The 17,009-nt window shown below is 39.5% G+C and overlaps 1 protein-coding gene across 3 annotated transcripts; it reads left to right on the top strand.

Moving 5' to 3' along the window:
* Nucleotides 1-3,827: 3,827 nt before the first annotated feature.
* Nucleotides 3,828-14,358, top strand: DSEL (dermatan sulfate epimerase like). 3 transcript variants are annotated; one of them, XM_032293711.1, is made up of 3 exons: nt 3,828-3,966; nt 4,817-9,347; nt 13,130-14,358. In XM_032293711.1, the coding sequence occupies exon 2, from the start codon at nt 5,670-5,672 to the stop codon at nt 9,336-9,338; it is 3,669 nt and encodes a 1,222-aa protein (XP_032149602.1). In that variant the 5' UTR covers nt 3,828-3,966; nt 4,817-5,669; the 3' UTR covers nt 9,339-9,347; nt 13,130-14,358. The 3 variants fall into 3 exon arrangements, with proteins under 3 accessions (XP_032149602.1, XP_032149600.1, XP_032149601.1); XM_032293709.1 differs by lacking the exon at nt 13,130-14,358 and having other exon boundaries at nt 4,817-13,081; XM_032293710.1 differs by lacking the exons at nt 3,828-3,966; nt 13,130-14,358 and adding an exon at nt 3,994-4,252 and having other exon boundaries at nt 4,817-13,081.
* The last annotated feature ends 2,651 nt before the right edge of the window (nt 14,359-17,009 follow it).

Here is a 17,009-nt window from a genome sequence, read left to right as displayed (position 1 = left end):
ACCAGAGTAATAGATCACGGACAAATGGGATTTTAGATCAGGGACTTTGTGTAGTGTCTAACCTTGTGTTACTGCTGGCACTTTATCATTCTAAGGCTCAGAGCTTGAATTTGCCTACCTTAACATGTAAATTTCATGCAGAAATTCTCTTGAAAATGTTGTATGACTTTCCAGTTTCATGTTTCACTTGAATTAAGTCGCATCAAGGCATAGCTGCAATTATGGGTTGTGTGGTAAGAGGCTTCTCAGCACAGTCAGGAGAAAGAGTGTGTGACTCTGCTTAGAAGGCAGTAACCCACTTTAGACCTTTATGCCTTTCTCTCTTCTCTTATAAAATGGGGGTGATAATTCATGTTTAACATTCACCACACACATTCAATAAAAAGTGCCAGGCTCTGGGATAGACGTTGAGCAATAAAATTTTTAAAAAGAGAGAGAAAGGAAGGAAGAAAGGAAGGGAAGGAGTGTGAGAAAGGTTTCTGCTTTGAAGACTCTATTCTACATAGCATTGTTTCTGTTGTAAGATAGGTGGCTGTGGGTAGATTGATAGATATGCAGATAAAGAAAACAGATTTTCATAAGTACTTTGAAATCACAAAGTTAAAATCTCATGTAGATTTAAGATCCTTTTATATAGAGAGAAATCCCCAGAGCAATAGACTGTACCATTCTTCACGTACATTAAAATAAGATACTGCTCCAGGATTCTGAATTTAGCAGCTGTTGGTACATGTGTCTCTTGCCACACTCATAAAGGTTTTTAATGTACAATAACATAGCATATAGCTCATCCCTTCTATGGTTGGATGCATTATTTATAATTAACTAACTTTGTACCATCTTCACGTGTGGAAGGAGCAATAATTGGAGCTATCCATTTTTAGTTCACAGGAAACAAGACTCTCTTCATTTTTAATAGTGCCATTTACCTACCACCCTTTCTGCCAATGATTTGAATTGTTCAGTTGTGGCTCTTGTTTTATTTTAATGCATTCACACTTTGCCACTATGAAAAGATGTCTGTTCAAAATGAATTAGCCTGAAAGTTCTTCTGAGAATGCTGGGAGGCTGGCTGCATCCCCACTGCTTCAGCACAGATGCATGGGGCAGAGCTCAAAGGCCACAATGTCTGTACCTGAATTCATTCAACTGAAAAGTGAAAATGGTCATATTGGTATTTCATGATCTGAAAACAATATTAGAAGGATATTTGCTTGGCAGATATTTGTCCATTAATTCTGACTAACCTTACCCTGGCATCATGAGACACTTTGGATCCATAGAAATAAATAACTCTGCACCCACACTTTGTTCTGAGAAATATTCTGTACATCTACTAGCTGTGTTTACTAACCCTAAATTCTAGGCTCCTCTCTGCAAATAGACAGGAGTCTCTTAGGTCAGGCCCCACTTTTCGCCAACTGCACTCTCTCATAAATGAGGTTGGAGGCGATGGATCCTCTTCCTCTATCAGGGGCCATGTAGCGGGACAATCCAGATTTTACAGGAAGTTGTGTTAGAAGAGAATCCTTGTTTTGGAATGAACCTCAGTGGAGGAGACCAGGTGCTCACTCTATCAGCCCAATTGTTAAAGGTTCAATTCATTTCAAAAGCAGGTATAGTACTTACAAAGGGGACTTCAGTGCTTACTCATGACTTGAAGGAGTTTTGAACAGGGTACAGGAGTCAACCATTTGAAATAGAAAGCAGGAAATATAAACAACCTAAAGGGCTGAATATAGGTACAAATGATACAGTTTTGGAATAATAGATTCTGACTAGAGAAACTCACGAGTTATTTACAGAAGAATTTAAGTATCTGAGTTGAGACTAGGATGACCAGATAAATTCAACAGAAAAAATTTAACTAGTAAGTGGGGTGGTTGGGTAAAGGACACTGTGAGGGAAGAAACTGAATATGCATGGTTACAGAAGCTCAGAAGCAAAAGCAAGTGTGGCCATTTGGACTGGGCTACAGTTACTACAGTGACAAAATAGAAGAGTGATGAAGATTTAGAGGCCACATTTCACCTCAGCGTTAAATGATTTGAAATTATTCTGCTAGCAGTAGTCTAATATGTTTGATTTTCACCAGTAAATGATCAAAGCAAGACATTTATTTTTAAAATGTTAAAAATATATCTTATTAAATATTACCGGTCAGGAGAGGCGGCTTAGCTGGGCGCAGTGGCTCATGCCTGTAATCCCAGCACTTTGGGCCGCCAAGGCAGGAGGATCACCAGGTTAGGAGTTTGAGACCAGCCTGGCCAACATGGTGGAAACCCATCTCTACTAAAGATACAAAAATTAGCTGGGTGTGGTGGTGCACGCCTGTAATCTCAGCTCTTCAGGAGGTTGTGGCAGGAGAATTGCTTGAACCCGGGAGGCGGAGGTTGCAGTGAGCCGAGATTGCGCCACTGCACTCCATCCTGGGAGACACAGCCATGCTCCATTTCAAATAATAATAATAAATAAAAATAAACTTAAAAATTTATCAAAATAGTATGGGAAATGAAGAGACTGAATGTGTTACTAATCTCCAACTGGGAAAGGAATTGTTCATTTGTGAAGTTTATATTTCCCTGTATTCCTATTGCTACTAAGTTATTATTTGTGACATCTGAGGTCAGACCTCGGGTTAGTTTACGCCAAAGTGCCATCTCACCTATCTGTGAGAAGTTCCATATGTGAAGTACAACAGTATTCCCAGCCTGCTCTAGGATTTCCATGCCCTGGCACTGCACTCACATGTCATAGTAACCGGGCACACTGCCTTCTCCTGTCTGCATGTAGGTCTTTACCGAATACCAGGTCTCATTTTTAAATAAGAGGTTCCTTCTACTTGTTTGTCCCATCCTTCCCCTATTTATACTGCCTGAGAAATTGTTTTCCATCAGTAAAGTTGATTATTCTTTTCTGTTTTCCCCTGATCTTTGCTAGCATCTGGACTACAGAAGTTATTCTTCTGTATTAATCTGGATATTTTGGTTTTACTCTTCCAAAGGACAGCAAGCTCAGCCCGGCTGCCTCTTAGTTCCAAGGGAGCGCTCATCCCCTCCCTCCCAGCCCTTGCTCTTTTCCAAAGGATGATTTCTCTCTTCCCAGTGCGTATCCCTTCCCACTACAGCTCCTCCCATCAGCCCCCAGTATGGCTCTATTATACAGTTGTCCTCTTTCCATAGCCAAAAGCTTTTAACGCCAGCACGGCAGTGTCTTTAGACACTCGCACTCCCAAACTGTCCCCTCCTTCAGCTCAACTCCTCCGGGAACGCGCGGCCTTCGCCGCAGCCCGGAACGCAAAAACCCGGAGCTTCCCCTGCTAGAAACCCAGGGCGCTTGCCCCGCCTCGGCTCCGCCCCACCTGCTGTCGGCCCCGCCCGCCGCCGCCCGCCGGCACACGCCTCCTCTGGGCCTTCCCGAGGCCCCGCCTCCGACCCCAGCCCGTGCGGTCTCTGTCCCGCCCCTCGCCCGCCCGCCAGTGTCGCTGTCTCTCGCCCTCCCTGAGACCCCGCCTCCAGTCCCGCCCCGTCTTATCTCCGCCCCGCCCCCGCCTGCCTGCCCGGAAAGCCGCCTCTCACCCTACCCGGGCCGCGCTGCTGGAGCTGGCACAGCAGAGCGGCTGCCGCGGCGACAACACCTCCTGGGGACGCGGGCGCAGCGCTGGACGAGGCGCCACTGAGACCGCCCCCCGCCCGCGTGTCTCTGCCCTGGAGTCAGGGGTTGCCCCCGCGAGCGCCCGAGGTTTCTGTGGGCGGGCGTGTCCGGGCGGTGGGGGGCGCGGGGACCGAGCGGGGCTGAGGAGACCGAGCGCGGCTGAGGAGACCGAGCCGGGGCCGCCGCCTGCCAGAGCTCTGGGGGCGCCCGGAGCCCCGTGACTCTCGGTGCAGAGCAGTTTTCTGGAACTCTCCACCTCCGCCTCCCTCGGGGCCCAGGGCGGCGCCGAGCCCCCGTGGGGATCTGCCTGAGGTAAGCGGACTTGGCGGCTCAGGGGTCTCTCACACTCCTACCTCAGCGTCAGGGCGGGGAGCGGAGCTTGGGGGCGGCAGGGTCGGAGGACGCCAATGAAAAAATGCAACAGGCGGGGCGGATCAGGAAACTCCTCGCCGGAATGTTTCCTACAGAGGGGAGACTTGTCCAAGACTGAAACTTGCTTAGGTTCTTCCAGCCGCGGACGGGCGCGGAGAGGCGGCTCCCGACACCGGGGTACGAGCTCCCTCTGGCGGCTCCGCTGAGGACGGGGACGCGGCCACAGGTGAGCGCCGGGCGCGGAGCTGCCGCCCCTCGGCCTGGCGCCGGGTCACGATTTGGGTTCTCCCGCCGAGAAAAAAAACGACTGGTCCGATTAATTCTCTTTAGGAAGATGCATTCTGATCCCATGAAAGCGAAACCTTCCCGGAATTTTTAAAAAGGTCTTTTCAACTTTTACTTTTTTGTCCCTCGGTCCTTGGGAACAAGATATAACAAAGATAGCAGGGCTCATCTTTGTTTAAACTGCATTTGAATAAAAACATTTTTAAATGACTAAAGCCACTTTAGTGGCGTTAATCTCTAGAAATTGTCAGGAGAGTTCGATCTTGTGTATTTTGTGGTGTTAGCTGACTGTCGTCTGCTGACGGTCATTCGGTTCCAAACAAGCGCATTTAAATGGGTAAGAAAAAAAATCACTTGCGCTAGCTTAGGTTGCAGATAATATGAGATTTTACTGTGATTCTAAAATTTGTATCAAGTGATTGCAGAATGTTTAAGTCATCAGTTTATGTTCACTCTCAGCATACCTGGAGCCTCAGATAATTTTTGTTTTGTCCCCCATCCCCAGAAAAGAGTGTCATGAGAAAGGAACAGAAGAGAGACCTCCCTGTTGCTGAAAGGGGAATTTTCTTTCCCAGTTGGCAGTTGCTTCATGATTGGACGAGAAGTACCTAGGTGGCTGAAGGGATTCCATTTTTACAGTTGTACAGATGACGCTGGTAAAAGAAGATGTGAAAATGATTTCTCTTTGTCGTAATAGGCTGAGTAGGTAAGCCTGAAAAACATTTGAAATGAAGGCAGGTATTTTGAATTTTTTTAAACCAAGTAAGACTTTGACCACTTGTTGAGGATGTTTTTCTCTCATAAATGGAAGAAAAAATCCACAAGGCAAGAAGTATAAAAAGTTGAGAGAAATGACAACTGAGTCCACTCACTCCAGGAATGTCAGTAATTCATCATCATCTTTGGGCAAACATACACAAATGGATCATACATGCGTGGTGATTTTATCACCAGTGAAGGTTTTCTGTGGTAGAAATGACTCTTAGTTTGAATTTTGGAGTGCGTTTTCTCTTTTTTTAACAATGTGCGTCCCAACTCTTTGTGTTAAATAGATTTAAGTAAAGGAAGTAAATGCTTAATTAATAGTGCTTTTTTAACTCTACCACTTCCCTGTGTATTATGGAAAATTTTGAGATTTTAACATTCTTTGAAGTTTTACTGGAAGCAAAACTGTGCCAGGGACAGAGATACACAATGTAAATTTTCTCTTTTTGGCAACTGCACTTGCTTAGAATGAACTGAATGTCAGCTGAATTTCACAGCATATCAGATTTACAGTCTTTGTTTTTTTCAAGGCCTTTACTGTATATTTTATACTAACCAGATGGGAAACACATTGAGCATCGTATCTGACATGTATGCCTAAGGAAGGAGCACCCCCATGGATCATGGCGGTAATGTTTACAGGACATTTACTATTCTTAGTGTTATTGATGTTTGCTTTCCCTACTTTTGAGGAATCTGTGAGCAATTACTCTGAATGGGCAGTTTTCACAGATGATATAGATCAGTTTAAAACACAGAGAGTGCAAGATTTCAGACCCAACCAAAAGCTGAAGAAAAGTATGCTTCATCCAAGTTTATATTTTGATGCTGGAGAAATCCAAGCAATGAGACAAAAGTCTCGCACAAGCCATTTGCATCTTTTTAGAGCTATCAGAAGTGCAGTGACAGTTATGCTGTCCAACCCAACATACTACCTACCTCCACCAAAACATGCTGATTTTGCTGCCAAGTGGAACGAAATTTATGGTAACAATCTGCCTCCTTTAGCATTGTACTGTTTGTTATGCCCAGAAGACAAAGTTGCCTTTGAATTTGTCTTGGAATATATGGACAGGATGGTTGGCTACAAAGACTGGCTAGTAGAGAATGCACCAGGAGATGAGGTTCCAATTGGCCATTCCTTAACAGGTTTTGCCACTGCCTTTGATTTTTTATATAACTTACTAGATAATTATCGAAGACAAAAATACCTGGAAAAAATATGGGTTATTACTGAGGAAATGTATGAGTATTCCAAGGTCCGTTCATGGGGCAAACAGCTTCTCCATAACCACCAAGCCACTAATATGATAGCATTACTCACAGGGGCCTTGGTGACTGGAGTAGATAAAGGATCTAAAGCAAATATATGGAAACAGGTTGTAGTGGATGTAATGGAAAAGACGATGTTTCTACTGAATCATATTGTTGACGGTTCTTTGGATGAAGGTGTGGCCTATGGAAGCTACACAGCTAAATCCATCACACAGTATGTTTTTCTGGCCCAGCGCCATTTTAATATCAACAACTTGGATAATAACTGGTTAAAGATGCACTTTTGGTTCTATTATGCCACACTTTTACCTGGCTTCCAAAGAACTGTGGGTATAGCAGATTCCAATTATAATTGGTTTTATGGTCCAGAGAGCCAGCTAGTTTTCTTGGATAAGTTCATCTTAAAGAATGGAGCTGGAAATTGGTTAGCTCAGCAAATTAGAAAGCACCGACCTAAAGATGGACCGATGGTTCCTTCGACTGCCCAGAGGTGGAGTACTCTTCACACTGAATACATCTGGTATGATCCCCAGCTCATACCACAGCCACCTGCTGAATATGGTACTGCAAAAATACACACATTCCCTAATTGGGGTGTGGTTACTTATGGGGCTGGGTTGCCAAACACACAAACTAATACCTTTGTGTCTTTTAAATCTGGGAAGCTGGGGGGACGGGCTGTGTATGACATAGTTCATTTTCAGCCATATTCATGGATTGATGGGTGGAGAAGCTTTAACCCAGGACATGAGCATCCAGATCAGAACTCATTTACTTTTGCCCCTAATGGACAAGTATTTGTTTCTGAAGCTCTCTATGGACCCAAGTTGAGCCACCTTAACAATGTATTGGTGTTCGCTCCATCACCCTCAAGCCAGTGTAATAAGCCGTGGGAAGGTCAACTGGGAGAATGTGCACAGTGGCTTAAGTGGACTGGTGAGGAGGTTGGTGATGCAGCTGGGGAAATCATCACTGCCTCTCAACATGGGGAAATGATATTTGTGAGTGGGGAAGCAGTGTCTGCTTATTCTTCAGCAATGAGACTGAAAAGTGTATATCGTGCTTTGCTTCTCTTAAATTCTCAGACTCTGCTAGTTGTTGATCATATTGAGAGGCAAGAAGATTCCCCAATAAATTCTGTCAGTGCCTTCTTTCATAATTTGGATATTGATTTTAAATATATCCCATATAGGTTTATGAATAAGTATAATGGTGCCATGATGGATGTGTGGGATGCACACTACAAAATGTTTTGGTTTGATCATCATGGCAATAGTCCCATGGCTAGTATACAGGAAGCAGAGCAAGCTGCTGAATTTAAGAAACGGTGGACTCAATTTGTTAATGTTACCTTTCAGATGGAATCTACAATCACAAGAATTGCATATGTCTTTTATGGGCCATATATCAATGTTTCCAGCTGCAGATTTATTGATAATTCCAATTCTGGACTTCAGATTTCTCTCAATGTCAATAATACCGAACATGTTGTTTCTATCGTAACTGATTACCATAACCTGAAGACAAGATTCAGTTATCTGGGATTTGGTGGCTTTGCCAGTGTTGCTGATCAAGGCCAAATCACCCGATTTGGTTTGGGCGCTCAAGCAATAGTAAAGCCTGTAAGACATGATAGGGTTATTTTACCCTTTGGATATAAATTTAATATAGCAGTTGGATTAATTTTGTGCATTAGCTTGGTGATTTTAACTTTCCAATGGCGTTTTTACCTTTCTTTTAGAAAATTAATGCGATGGATACTAATACTTGTTATTGCATTGTGGTTTATTGAGCTTCTGGATGTGTGGAGCACTTGCACTCAGCCCATTTGTGCAAAATGGACAAGGACAGAGGCTGAGGAAAGCAAGAAGTCTTTGTCTTCTGAAGGGCACCACATCGATCTTCCTGATGTTGTCATTACCTCACTTCCTGGTTCAGGAGCTGAAATTCTCAAACAACTTTTTTTCAACAGTAGTGATTTTCTCTACATCAGGGTTCCTACGGCCTACATTGATATTCCTGAAACTGAGTTTGAAATTGACTCATTTGTAGACGCCTGTGAATGGAAAGTGTCAGATATCCGTAGTGGGCATTTTCGTTTACTCCGAGGTTGGTTACAGTCTTTAGTCCAGGATACAAAATTACATTTGCAAAACATCCATTTGCGTGAACCTAGTAGGGGTAAACTGGCCCAGTATTTTACAATGAATAAGGACAAAAAGAGAAAATTAAAAAGGAGAGAGTCTTTGCCAGAACAAAGAAGTCAAATGAAAGGCGCCTTTGATAGAGATGCTGAATATGTTAGGGCTTTGAGGAGACACCTGGTTTACTACCCAAGTGCACGTCCTGTGCTCAGTTTAAGCAGTGGGAGCTGGACGTTAAAGCTTCATTTTTTTCAGGAAGTTTTAGGAGCTTCGATGAGGGCATTATACATAGTAAGAGACCCTCGGGCATGGATTTATTCAATGCTGTACAATAGTAAACCAAGTCTTTATTCTTTAAAGAATGTACCAGAGCATTTAGCAAAATTGTTTAAAATAGAGGGAGGTAAAGGAAAATGTAACTTAAATTCTGCCTATGCTTTCGAGTATGAACCATTGAGGAAAGAATTATCAAAATCCAAATCAAATGCAGTGTCCCTGTTGTCTCACTTGTGGCTAGCAAATACAGCAGCAGCCTTGAGAATAAATACAGATTTGCTGCCTACTAGCTACCAGCTGGTCAAGTTTGAAGATATTGTGCATTTTCCTCAGAAAACTACTGAAAGGATTTTTGCCTTTCTTGGAATTCCTTTGTCTCCTGCTAGTTTAAACCAAATATTGTTCGCCACCTCCACAAACCTTTTTTACCTTCCCTATGAAGGGGAAATATCACCAACTAATACTCATGTTTGGAAACAGAACTTGCCTAGAGAGGAAATTAAACTAATTGAAAACATCTGCTGGACACTGATGGATCGCCTAGGATATCCAAAGTTTATGGACTAAATGCTGCAGGTCAGCAGAAATTTGCACTAATACTTCCCAGCCCACTTTGCAGATATGAATTAGAAGAGTTTGTTTATTCTTGTAATGTGTGTGTGTGTGTGTGTGTGTGTGTGTGTGTGTGTGTGTGTGTGTTCAGTATTATTTGCACAGAGAGATTGTTTTAAAAATTGGCACCATATTTGGACTAGCAGAATTTATTTTTATGTTATCACCTCCCTTTGTTTCTGAATATTTCATCTACTAAAATTTCTGCTACAGAGTGGTAGATGAAGTTATATCATGGAGGTCAGGGGAGATGGGAAAATTTTAAAGGTTTTTGTCTAACTCTCCTTCATCTGTAACTGTGCTAATCTATCTAGGGACCTCAAACACTGCTAAAGGCCTTGCAATTGCTGCTTTCCCCACGCATCTCTTGCTTTCAAGATGGACTACAAAAGTTCCTTATCCTTTTGAAAAGATCTTCTGACACACTTATCTTGCACAAAGAAAAAGAAAAGAAGAATTTCTTTACTGTGAATAAGGTTCAGTGATATCACTGAGGAAATGGTGAAAGCTCCTATCAGAACTATAGGATTTCTTCTGGGAAATACAGATGGAAATACAGAATGAATATGTTTTTTTGAGATCAGAAACTGACTTGAAAAGCCTCTTTAAAGTTTTTTACTTAAAAATAATAAGGAATAAGTCTTTGAACAATATGGGTGCCAAGGGCTGGTAGATTATTTTACATGTGGTTTTCTGTGAAACTGTCCTTTCACTTTTTTTCCTCCCTGAAGCTACAGCTGTTCGCCGTCACATCACTCCCACCCTATCCTTTCTGTCGCTGTCAAGAAAAACAATCAGTGGTTACTAATTGCTAAACTCCCAATATTTGTGGGGCATTTTCCCCCAGATAATTAGTTTTGCATTAAAGACTGACACAGACTTAGAATCAAACTTATTTTGGTGGAATTAACACTCTGTGACTCAAAGTAATGCCACTGCAGTGTCTTTTTAGACTGGAAACAGAATTGGAAAACTGCCTGACTTATCTTGCATCCCTTTGAATGAGTTTACAGACTGCCAGTGTCTGCAAAAGTTGAAAGCAAATGGGAGATGATGTCAGAGGCATCTGTTTCCTTTACCATCTGCATCTTATTATAAATGTAGTCATCACAAAATGTGGTTTATTTTATTTTGGTAGGCTCTGAAATCAAAATGCTATGCCATTATAAGCCAGTGGAGTAATTACAATGTATTGGATGAAAACATTAGGCAGTGTCGAGACTTGATGAAAATCTCTGTACAGATTTCAGTCTTCCTGATGTTTCAAACTGTAGTTCCCCCAAGCTCTCTAACACTTGAGAGTCTGTCATTCTGACCTAGATAAAAGTGGTTCTTTCTCAGTAGTTTGTTATCATGTCAAAATGTGCCTCCAGAGTGATAAAGCTGTGGATATGTTATATTCCAGCTAAACCTAACTTGACTGTCATTTTTCTTCCATTATAGTGTGAATGGAGACTGCTCTACCTCTCCCACATCTTTCTCCCATATCTCTCATGATCTTCCTTCTATAATGTCAAAATGAATGAAAATCATGTGAATGTAGGTTGAGAGGGAACTGAAGACCTGAATCTACACTATTATTCGCAAGAAAGATTATTCTGTCTATCTCAAAATTACTGGCAAGTATATAAAATGCTATTTTGATGATATGTACATGCATATTGCATGGTACATGGACGATAACACTATTTCCATTATTGGTCAGAGTCTCAGTGTTTACATTCAATTCCCAGGATATGTGACCTTGAATTGGATCACATATAAAAAGCCTGGACTGTCAGTAGTATTAGGTCTGATCAAGGTAGGAATTACAACTATGTGCAGGTAGCAAACAAGAAAGCAGAAACTATTACTGCCTTTATTTTAACGTTGTACAGACAATACAAAAATGTACTCATGGCCAGGAGAAGGCCAGATGGAGTGTGTGGAGTAATAGGGGAAGAAGAATTACAGAAAATGAAAAAGAGAGTGAGTTACATTGAGAATGAATATGGGGACATGTTATTGACTGCAAAAGATAGGTACAGGCTTACCAAAATGATCTTTACAATGTATCCCAGGTTTCACCCCCACATGGCAATGCAGAGTTGTATTTGCCTGTTTCTCTCTTACCTACTCCCATCCAAGGGAAAATTTTGGACATGCATCTCACTATTTAGCTAATTCTAAAATAGAAAGTTTGTTGGAGAAAGCATCTACTCACAGATTCTCCTATAAGAAATGTTATGTATGGGTTAGGGGTTGACACATCCATTGGATATACATGTATGTGATCCTGCCTGAGACCCCTGCCTTAGAAACTGAATCCCTAAGGGTACTGACTGTCCCAGCACATTCCCAGGTCCTGCACGTAGGGTGATCTAGGAGAATTTTAAATAGCTTCTACTCTTATTTTTGTTCTTATCTTTAAAATAATTAAAAGAGGGATTATCACTATCTGACACTTCTGAAAGAAACATAAAATTTCTTTAATGTAAAATCCATACTTTTCTACATTAAATTCCCCAAAGATAGACCTAATTGAGATAAATGCTTTTTATTAAAATAATAGGATTGAAGTTTTAAAATTTTGAAAGGACTTATTAATTTTGCTGACAAAAGTAAAGTAACAAAATAATGATAATTGGCTTTTTAAAGTTTCATACAACATAGATTTATTCAGGATGAAATAAAAAGGCCATATTCAGAGTTTATTTACTGTAATGAAAATTCAGAGAGAATAGGAAATAGGAAAATCTGCTCAGGAGAAAGAAGCTAAATCTACATTAATTTGTAGAATTTAATTTAAAATTCAAATTTTAATAAGCAGACACATGAGAATATGTACATATTAGGTATAGACACCAAAATATTAGACATTTAATAATTAATAAATACCTGACAAGAATGGGACAATCCTTCCTTCTATCAGAGTTCCCAGATCTTGGTACATTGCCCTCTGCAAATGTACTCAAAGAAGAACCTCCGAACTTACTTTTGGTTGGCATCATTGTTCAGCAGTGATTTCTGTACATCACCAAATATCCTAGACATTCTTGATATGCAAAGTATATCACAATTATAAGTGAGTAAATATTAATGATAATTTTTGAATTGCTTTATTTGGCTTGATTAGCTCTGATCAGAAATAGAAAAGTTTTCATTTATTAATTTAGGAAAAAGCGTAAGTAGAAGGCGGTATAACACCACTTCCAAAGATAAGGGCACCTAACATACTAAGAACAAGACAATTAATTTCTGGGCTATTATCTGCTAATTTAAATGTTGACCAAATTATCAAATATATCTGATTGGTCATTATTTCACTTCATTTTGGAAGAAAAATTATCTGTATAATTTTTAAAGACCCAAATGACTTTGGATTTTTGCATACAGGATAATAGACACTTTTTAAACAGTAGATTCTGGCATTCTCTGAAACACTTGAGATGTTTGAGCTACCATTTATATGGGCTTGTCTTGTATTTAGTCTAAGTAACACATACATGTTTAATTGATTCTGCTTTCAAAGACAGATTCATCTAGGTCTTCCAAGAAATTAGTAGTTTTTGTTTGTTGTCGTTTTCGCATCATACGCTATCCAGTTCATGCAGCACCGGAAACAGACTGAAGATCATAAAGTTTATGACTGAAAATCATAAGTTTATCAGACCTATGTATAATAAGACTCCTGTTAATACAAAAATAAAAAGCTAAAAGCAACTTGTCTATTATTGGGATAATTTTATCATACCCCTTTTCCTTAGGTCTTTGGGTAATGCTGTTTGGATTTTGTATGGAGCCCAGGAACCAGCAGTTGGAAAATGGAGGACAAGTTGAATACTGTTACCCAAAGCCACAATTTTAGCATCTGAGCTTGGTCCTTCTCCACCTCCCCCAACCTCCGATTCTCGTGCGTTTGTTCCTCTAACTTAATTCCAGGTCCTGACTGCAACTTTCTTAATGGCGAGGATGTACCTGTATCAAGCACCTGTATTCTCCATCTGCCCCTACTGCCACTGGTAAGATCTTCATTCAGGCATGGTATCACTAAAAGAAGAAACTGCACGAAAGTGATGTAAGGTTAGCATATTGAAGATACTTTTTTTTTTTTTTTTAATAGAAAGCAGTATAACACTACTTCCAGAGGCAAGGCTCCCTAACATTCTAAGATATTGAGACAGTTAATATGTGGTCTATTTACTGCCTGCTTAAATGTTGACTGAATTGTCAATAATTGCTTTACATTGGGTGAGGATCTGTCATGAATTAATCATTTAATATGTGCTGCACATTGAATCATAAGGATTTTATGTATCATTACAATACTCACAACAACTCTAGTAGTTATTTTACCTACATGTTTGAAAATCACGTCAAGTGATTTGTCCAAAGTAAATCAGCTGATAAATGGTATGGCCAAGATTTAGGCACATTTTCTTTCAATTCTATAGTTTTTTGAAGGAATTTAAATGAATTTATAATTCATTGTTAATTTGCCTATTTACCATATTTTTGGTGGGTCTACTGTCCAGATACTGATTAGCATAAAGGAAGAACATAAAAGTCAGTTGACTATGAATCTGCTCTGTGAAAAATTGACAGTCTCTCTAGAGACTTTGAAACTATTAGGAGTTCATCAGGAAAAGGAGGAGTGAGAGGAGGGGCATGCAAGATGGTGATTACCATTCAAGGAAAAGCACCAAGAAGTGGTACCTGTTCTATAGGAGACATGGCTTATTTATTTCTGAAACAGCATGGTTAGAGGAAAAAAAAATATTGAGATGGGGGGATTATGATAGGTAAATTTGAGTAGAGATCACTGGGTTTTGAGTCTGTATTTCTCACAGCATGTCTCATCAATGAATAGCTCTTCTAAAAGAGATTATCCATAAATGCAAACAATAAAACTACTGTAACTCACTCTTGAAGTTTCCACTCACTCAACCACTCCAAGTTTGGTCTGTATTTGAATATCAAGGAATGACCTGAAGAGAGAAAAAAAATGCCTGAGTGTGGTCTCACTGCCCTGTGTGTGGACCACTGCTAGTAATGGCGGTACGAAGTACAACTTGATGTATTTGATTCAGGCTCCAACAGGCTTTTCTTTTCCTACTCTTCCTACTCTCCCCGTAAGTACCTCCAGATCCACAGTGCCAGGCACAGCTCTCAATACTGGGAATGCAGTCGTGAACAAAGCACACATGGGCCCTACCTCCATGGAGCTGACAGTTTGAACATTCTTTTTCCACTTTTCACACATTTCCCAGCAAAAAAGAGCCTACACCAAGTAGAAGCGAGAATGTTGTGAATTCTGTGACTAACAGTTGATCAAATATATTCAAATAGAGTTTGTTTTAGGGAAAGTTTTAGGGAAAAGCAACAATCTGTTGTTCTTTTCCCTGTCTTGTAAATAATGACAGAAGAAAGGAATCGAAGGAGGGAGGGAAGGAGTGAAATGGGAATAAAGGAGAGACCCTAAACCTGAACACAGAAAATAAAGTACTCAAGGAGAATCATTCCCATGACAGTGGTGTTAATTATTGTATAAACTCTTTAAAAGACTGAAATATTAGGGTAGATGAAACTTGAAAGAACAGAAAGGTACATTGTAATCATCTTAGTCGATACTGTTTCATAGTACATGACAGTTGCTTTTTCTATTTTATACTATTTAAATGATTTCTGTATTGCTGACTCTTGAGATGAATGTAATTCTTCTTTCAATGTCTCAGGCTTTCACGTGTCCTAGACTACCATTAAAAATGTTATATACATCAACAAGTTTATATTTTATGTGATCTTTGGAATTAGAAATAAATGCAAATCCCCCAGGCGGTATCTATTAGCTCTGAGGTCTTATTATCAAGTGCATTAACACTGATACTGAATTTCACCTAATGTCTCAGGTTATCTAGTGTCCTAGGTAAGCAGTGGTCTCTCATATGTTGTGTTTTTCTCTATTTCTGACCGTGGGATACATACATTGTTCTTTATGGTTTAAAGAGGGAAATATTCATGGTCATGCAACATCCGTAATGCTCATTGTTTCTCTTTTTGGAAGTCAATTTGGCTCCTACTACTGTCACTTTTCTCATTTGCTAAATGAGAACTATAAACTCATCAATCTTGCATTAAAATCTGACACCCCTCAATAAACTATTTTTACTTTATCCATTGCATGATGCAAATAATGCTCCGAACCCTTGTACTATACTGAAAAATTACTGCCTAGTTTTATTAATTTTTGTTTGTTGTTTTAATGGTATGTTAATTTATTCATTCCTTCACTTTGTTCCAAAAGATTACTTTTTCTGTAGGTTTGTTTACATGGCTTTCAACTTTAAAATATGGCTATTTTAACTTTATTGGACCAATTTAATTTGATGCTTCAATGCAATATTTCACTTAAAATTGAAGGGAGATTTTATACATATAAAATCACAGTACAACCAAGAAATGATGAAATTGTTTTGATGAAATACTTATTAAAATATAAGTTCATATAAAGGATATAGCTAATAAAAGTTAACCACACATAAACAAAACAAGGTTTTTACTATTATTTTTAAACTAACCTGAGCACCCTGCCTTGTTCAGTGCTAACTGGAGCACAACACACTTTCAGTTGGCTTATGTACACCAACTAACTTCTGATTCTCTCTCTAGATTTACCGAAATGTACACATGTGCCATTGTTATTTTGACTTTTCCCAACAATAACTATAAAACTATCTAAAATACCCTGTTTGTGGAACACATGAATAAAAAGATACATGCTTGTATGCACACACAAAATTTCATTACCTTAAGAGACAAAGTTTTCTCTGTACAACTGTCAGGTTGTACTGGTGGGTTTTTCACAAGCCTTGTTTTTACCTTTCCTCTATTTCCATCCTTAATTTGAAGGGAGACATTACCACTGAAAATGTTATATACACAAGAAGTTTATATTTTATCTGATCTTTGGAATTACAAATAAGTGTAAATCCCCCAGTTAGTATCTACTAGCTCTGATGTCTTATGCAAGATTCTTAATTTTAAATCTTCGTTTTTCTATCAGTAAATTCCTGCAAAGTTGACACAAGGATTTTCCAAAAGTTTGTAACTTAATGGAACAGTAATTATTTCCTCTTTGTGAGCAATTCCAATATTCTTGTCTTACTGAGGAGAGAGAGGCAGCAGAGGTATCTTTACTTTCATTCTCCTACAGTATATGCCCGAAGAGAAAAACCAATATAAAATGTGATGCATCTGTTTTTAAGTGAGAAAATATTTAAAATATTTTCAGGTAATTTGGGCATATATAGTAGATATCTATACTAATCAGATACCTATTTTAGTATTTAGTACATTAATTGAGTTGCACAAACTGGGAAAATAAAAATTACCCAATATGTTGATTTAGAAATACTGCTTTTTTAATGTTCATATTTCAACAAACAATTTTATTCAACTTTTCATTTTCAGTATCTTCATTTACAGAGCCATATTTTGACTTTTCTCAAAGCATATTGACTTCTGAGATTTATTGAGATATAAACATTTCTGAATTCATGTTTGCTGCTGTTATTCAGTTTTATTCCATGTTACAAATGCTTTTATTTTTTTCTTTTGAGACAGAGTCATCCCAGTTTTGTCGCCCAG

Source organism: Sapajus apella, unplaced genomic scaffold (genome assembly GCF_009761245.1).
Source record: "Sapajus apella isolate SASKATOON/1434 unplaced genomic scaffold, GSC_monkey_1.0 scaffold30, whole genome shotgun sequence".
Taxonomy (NCBI): domain Eukaryota; kingdom Metazoa; phylum Chordata; class Mammalia; order Primates; family Cebidae; genus Sapajus; species Sapajus apella.
This window is presented reverse-complemented; position numbering and strand designations above follow the sequence as displayed.

Coding starts and splice junctions, on each gene's coding strand:
- DSEL (XM_032293711.1), top strand. CDS start 5,670: ATGCCTAAGGAAGGAGCACCCCCATGGATCATGGCGGTAATGTTTACA.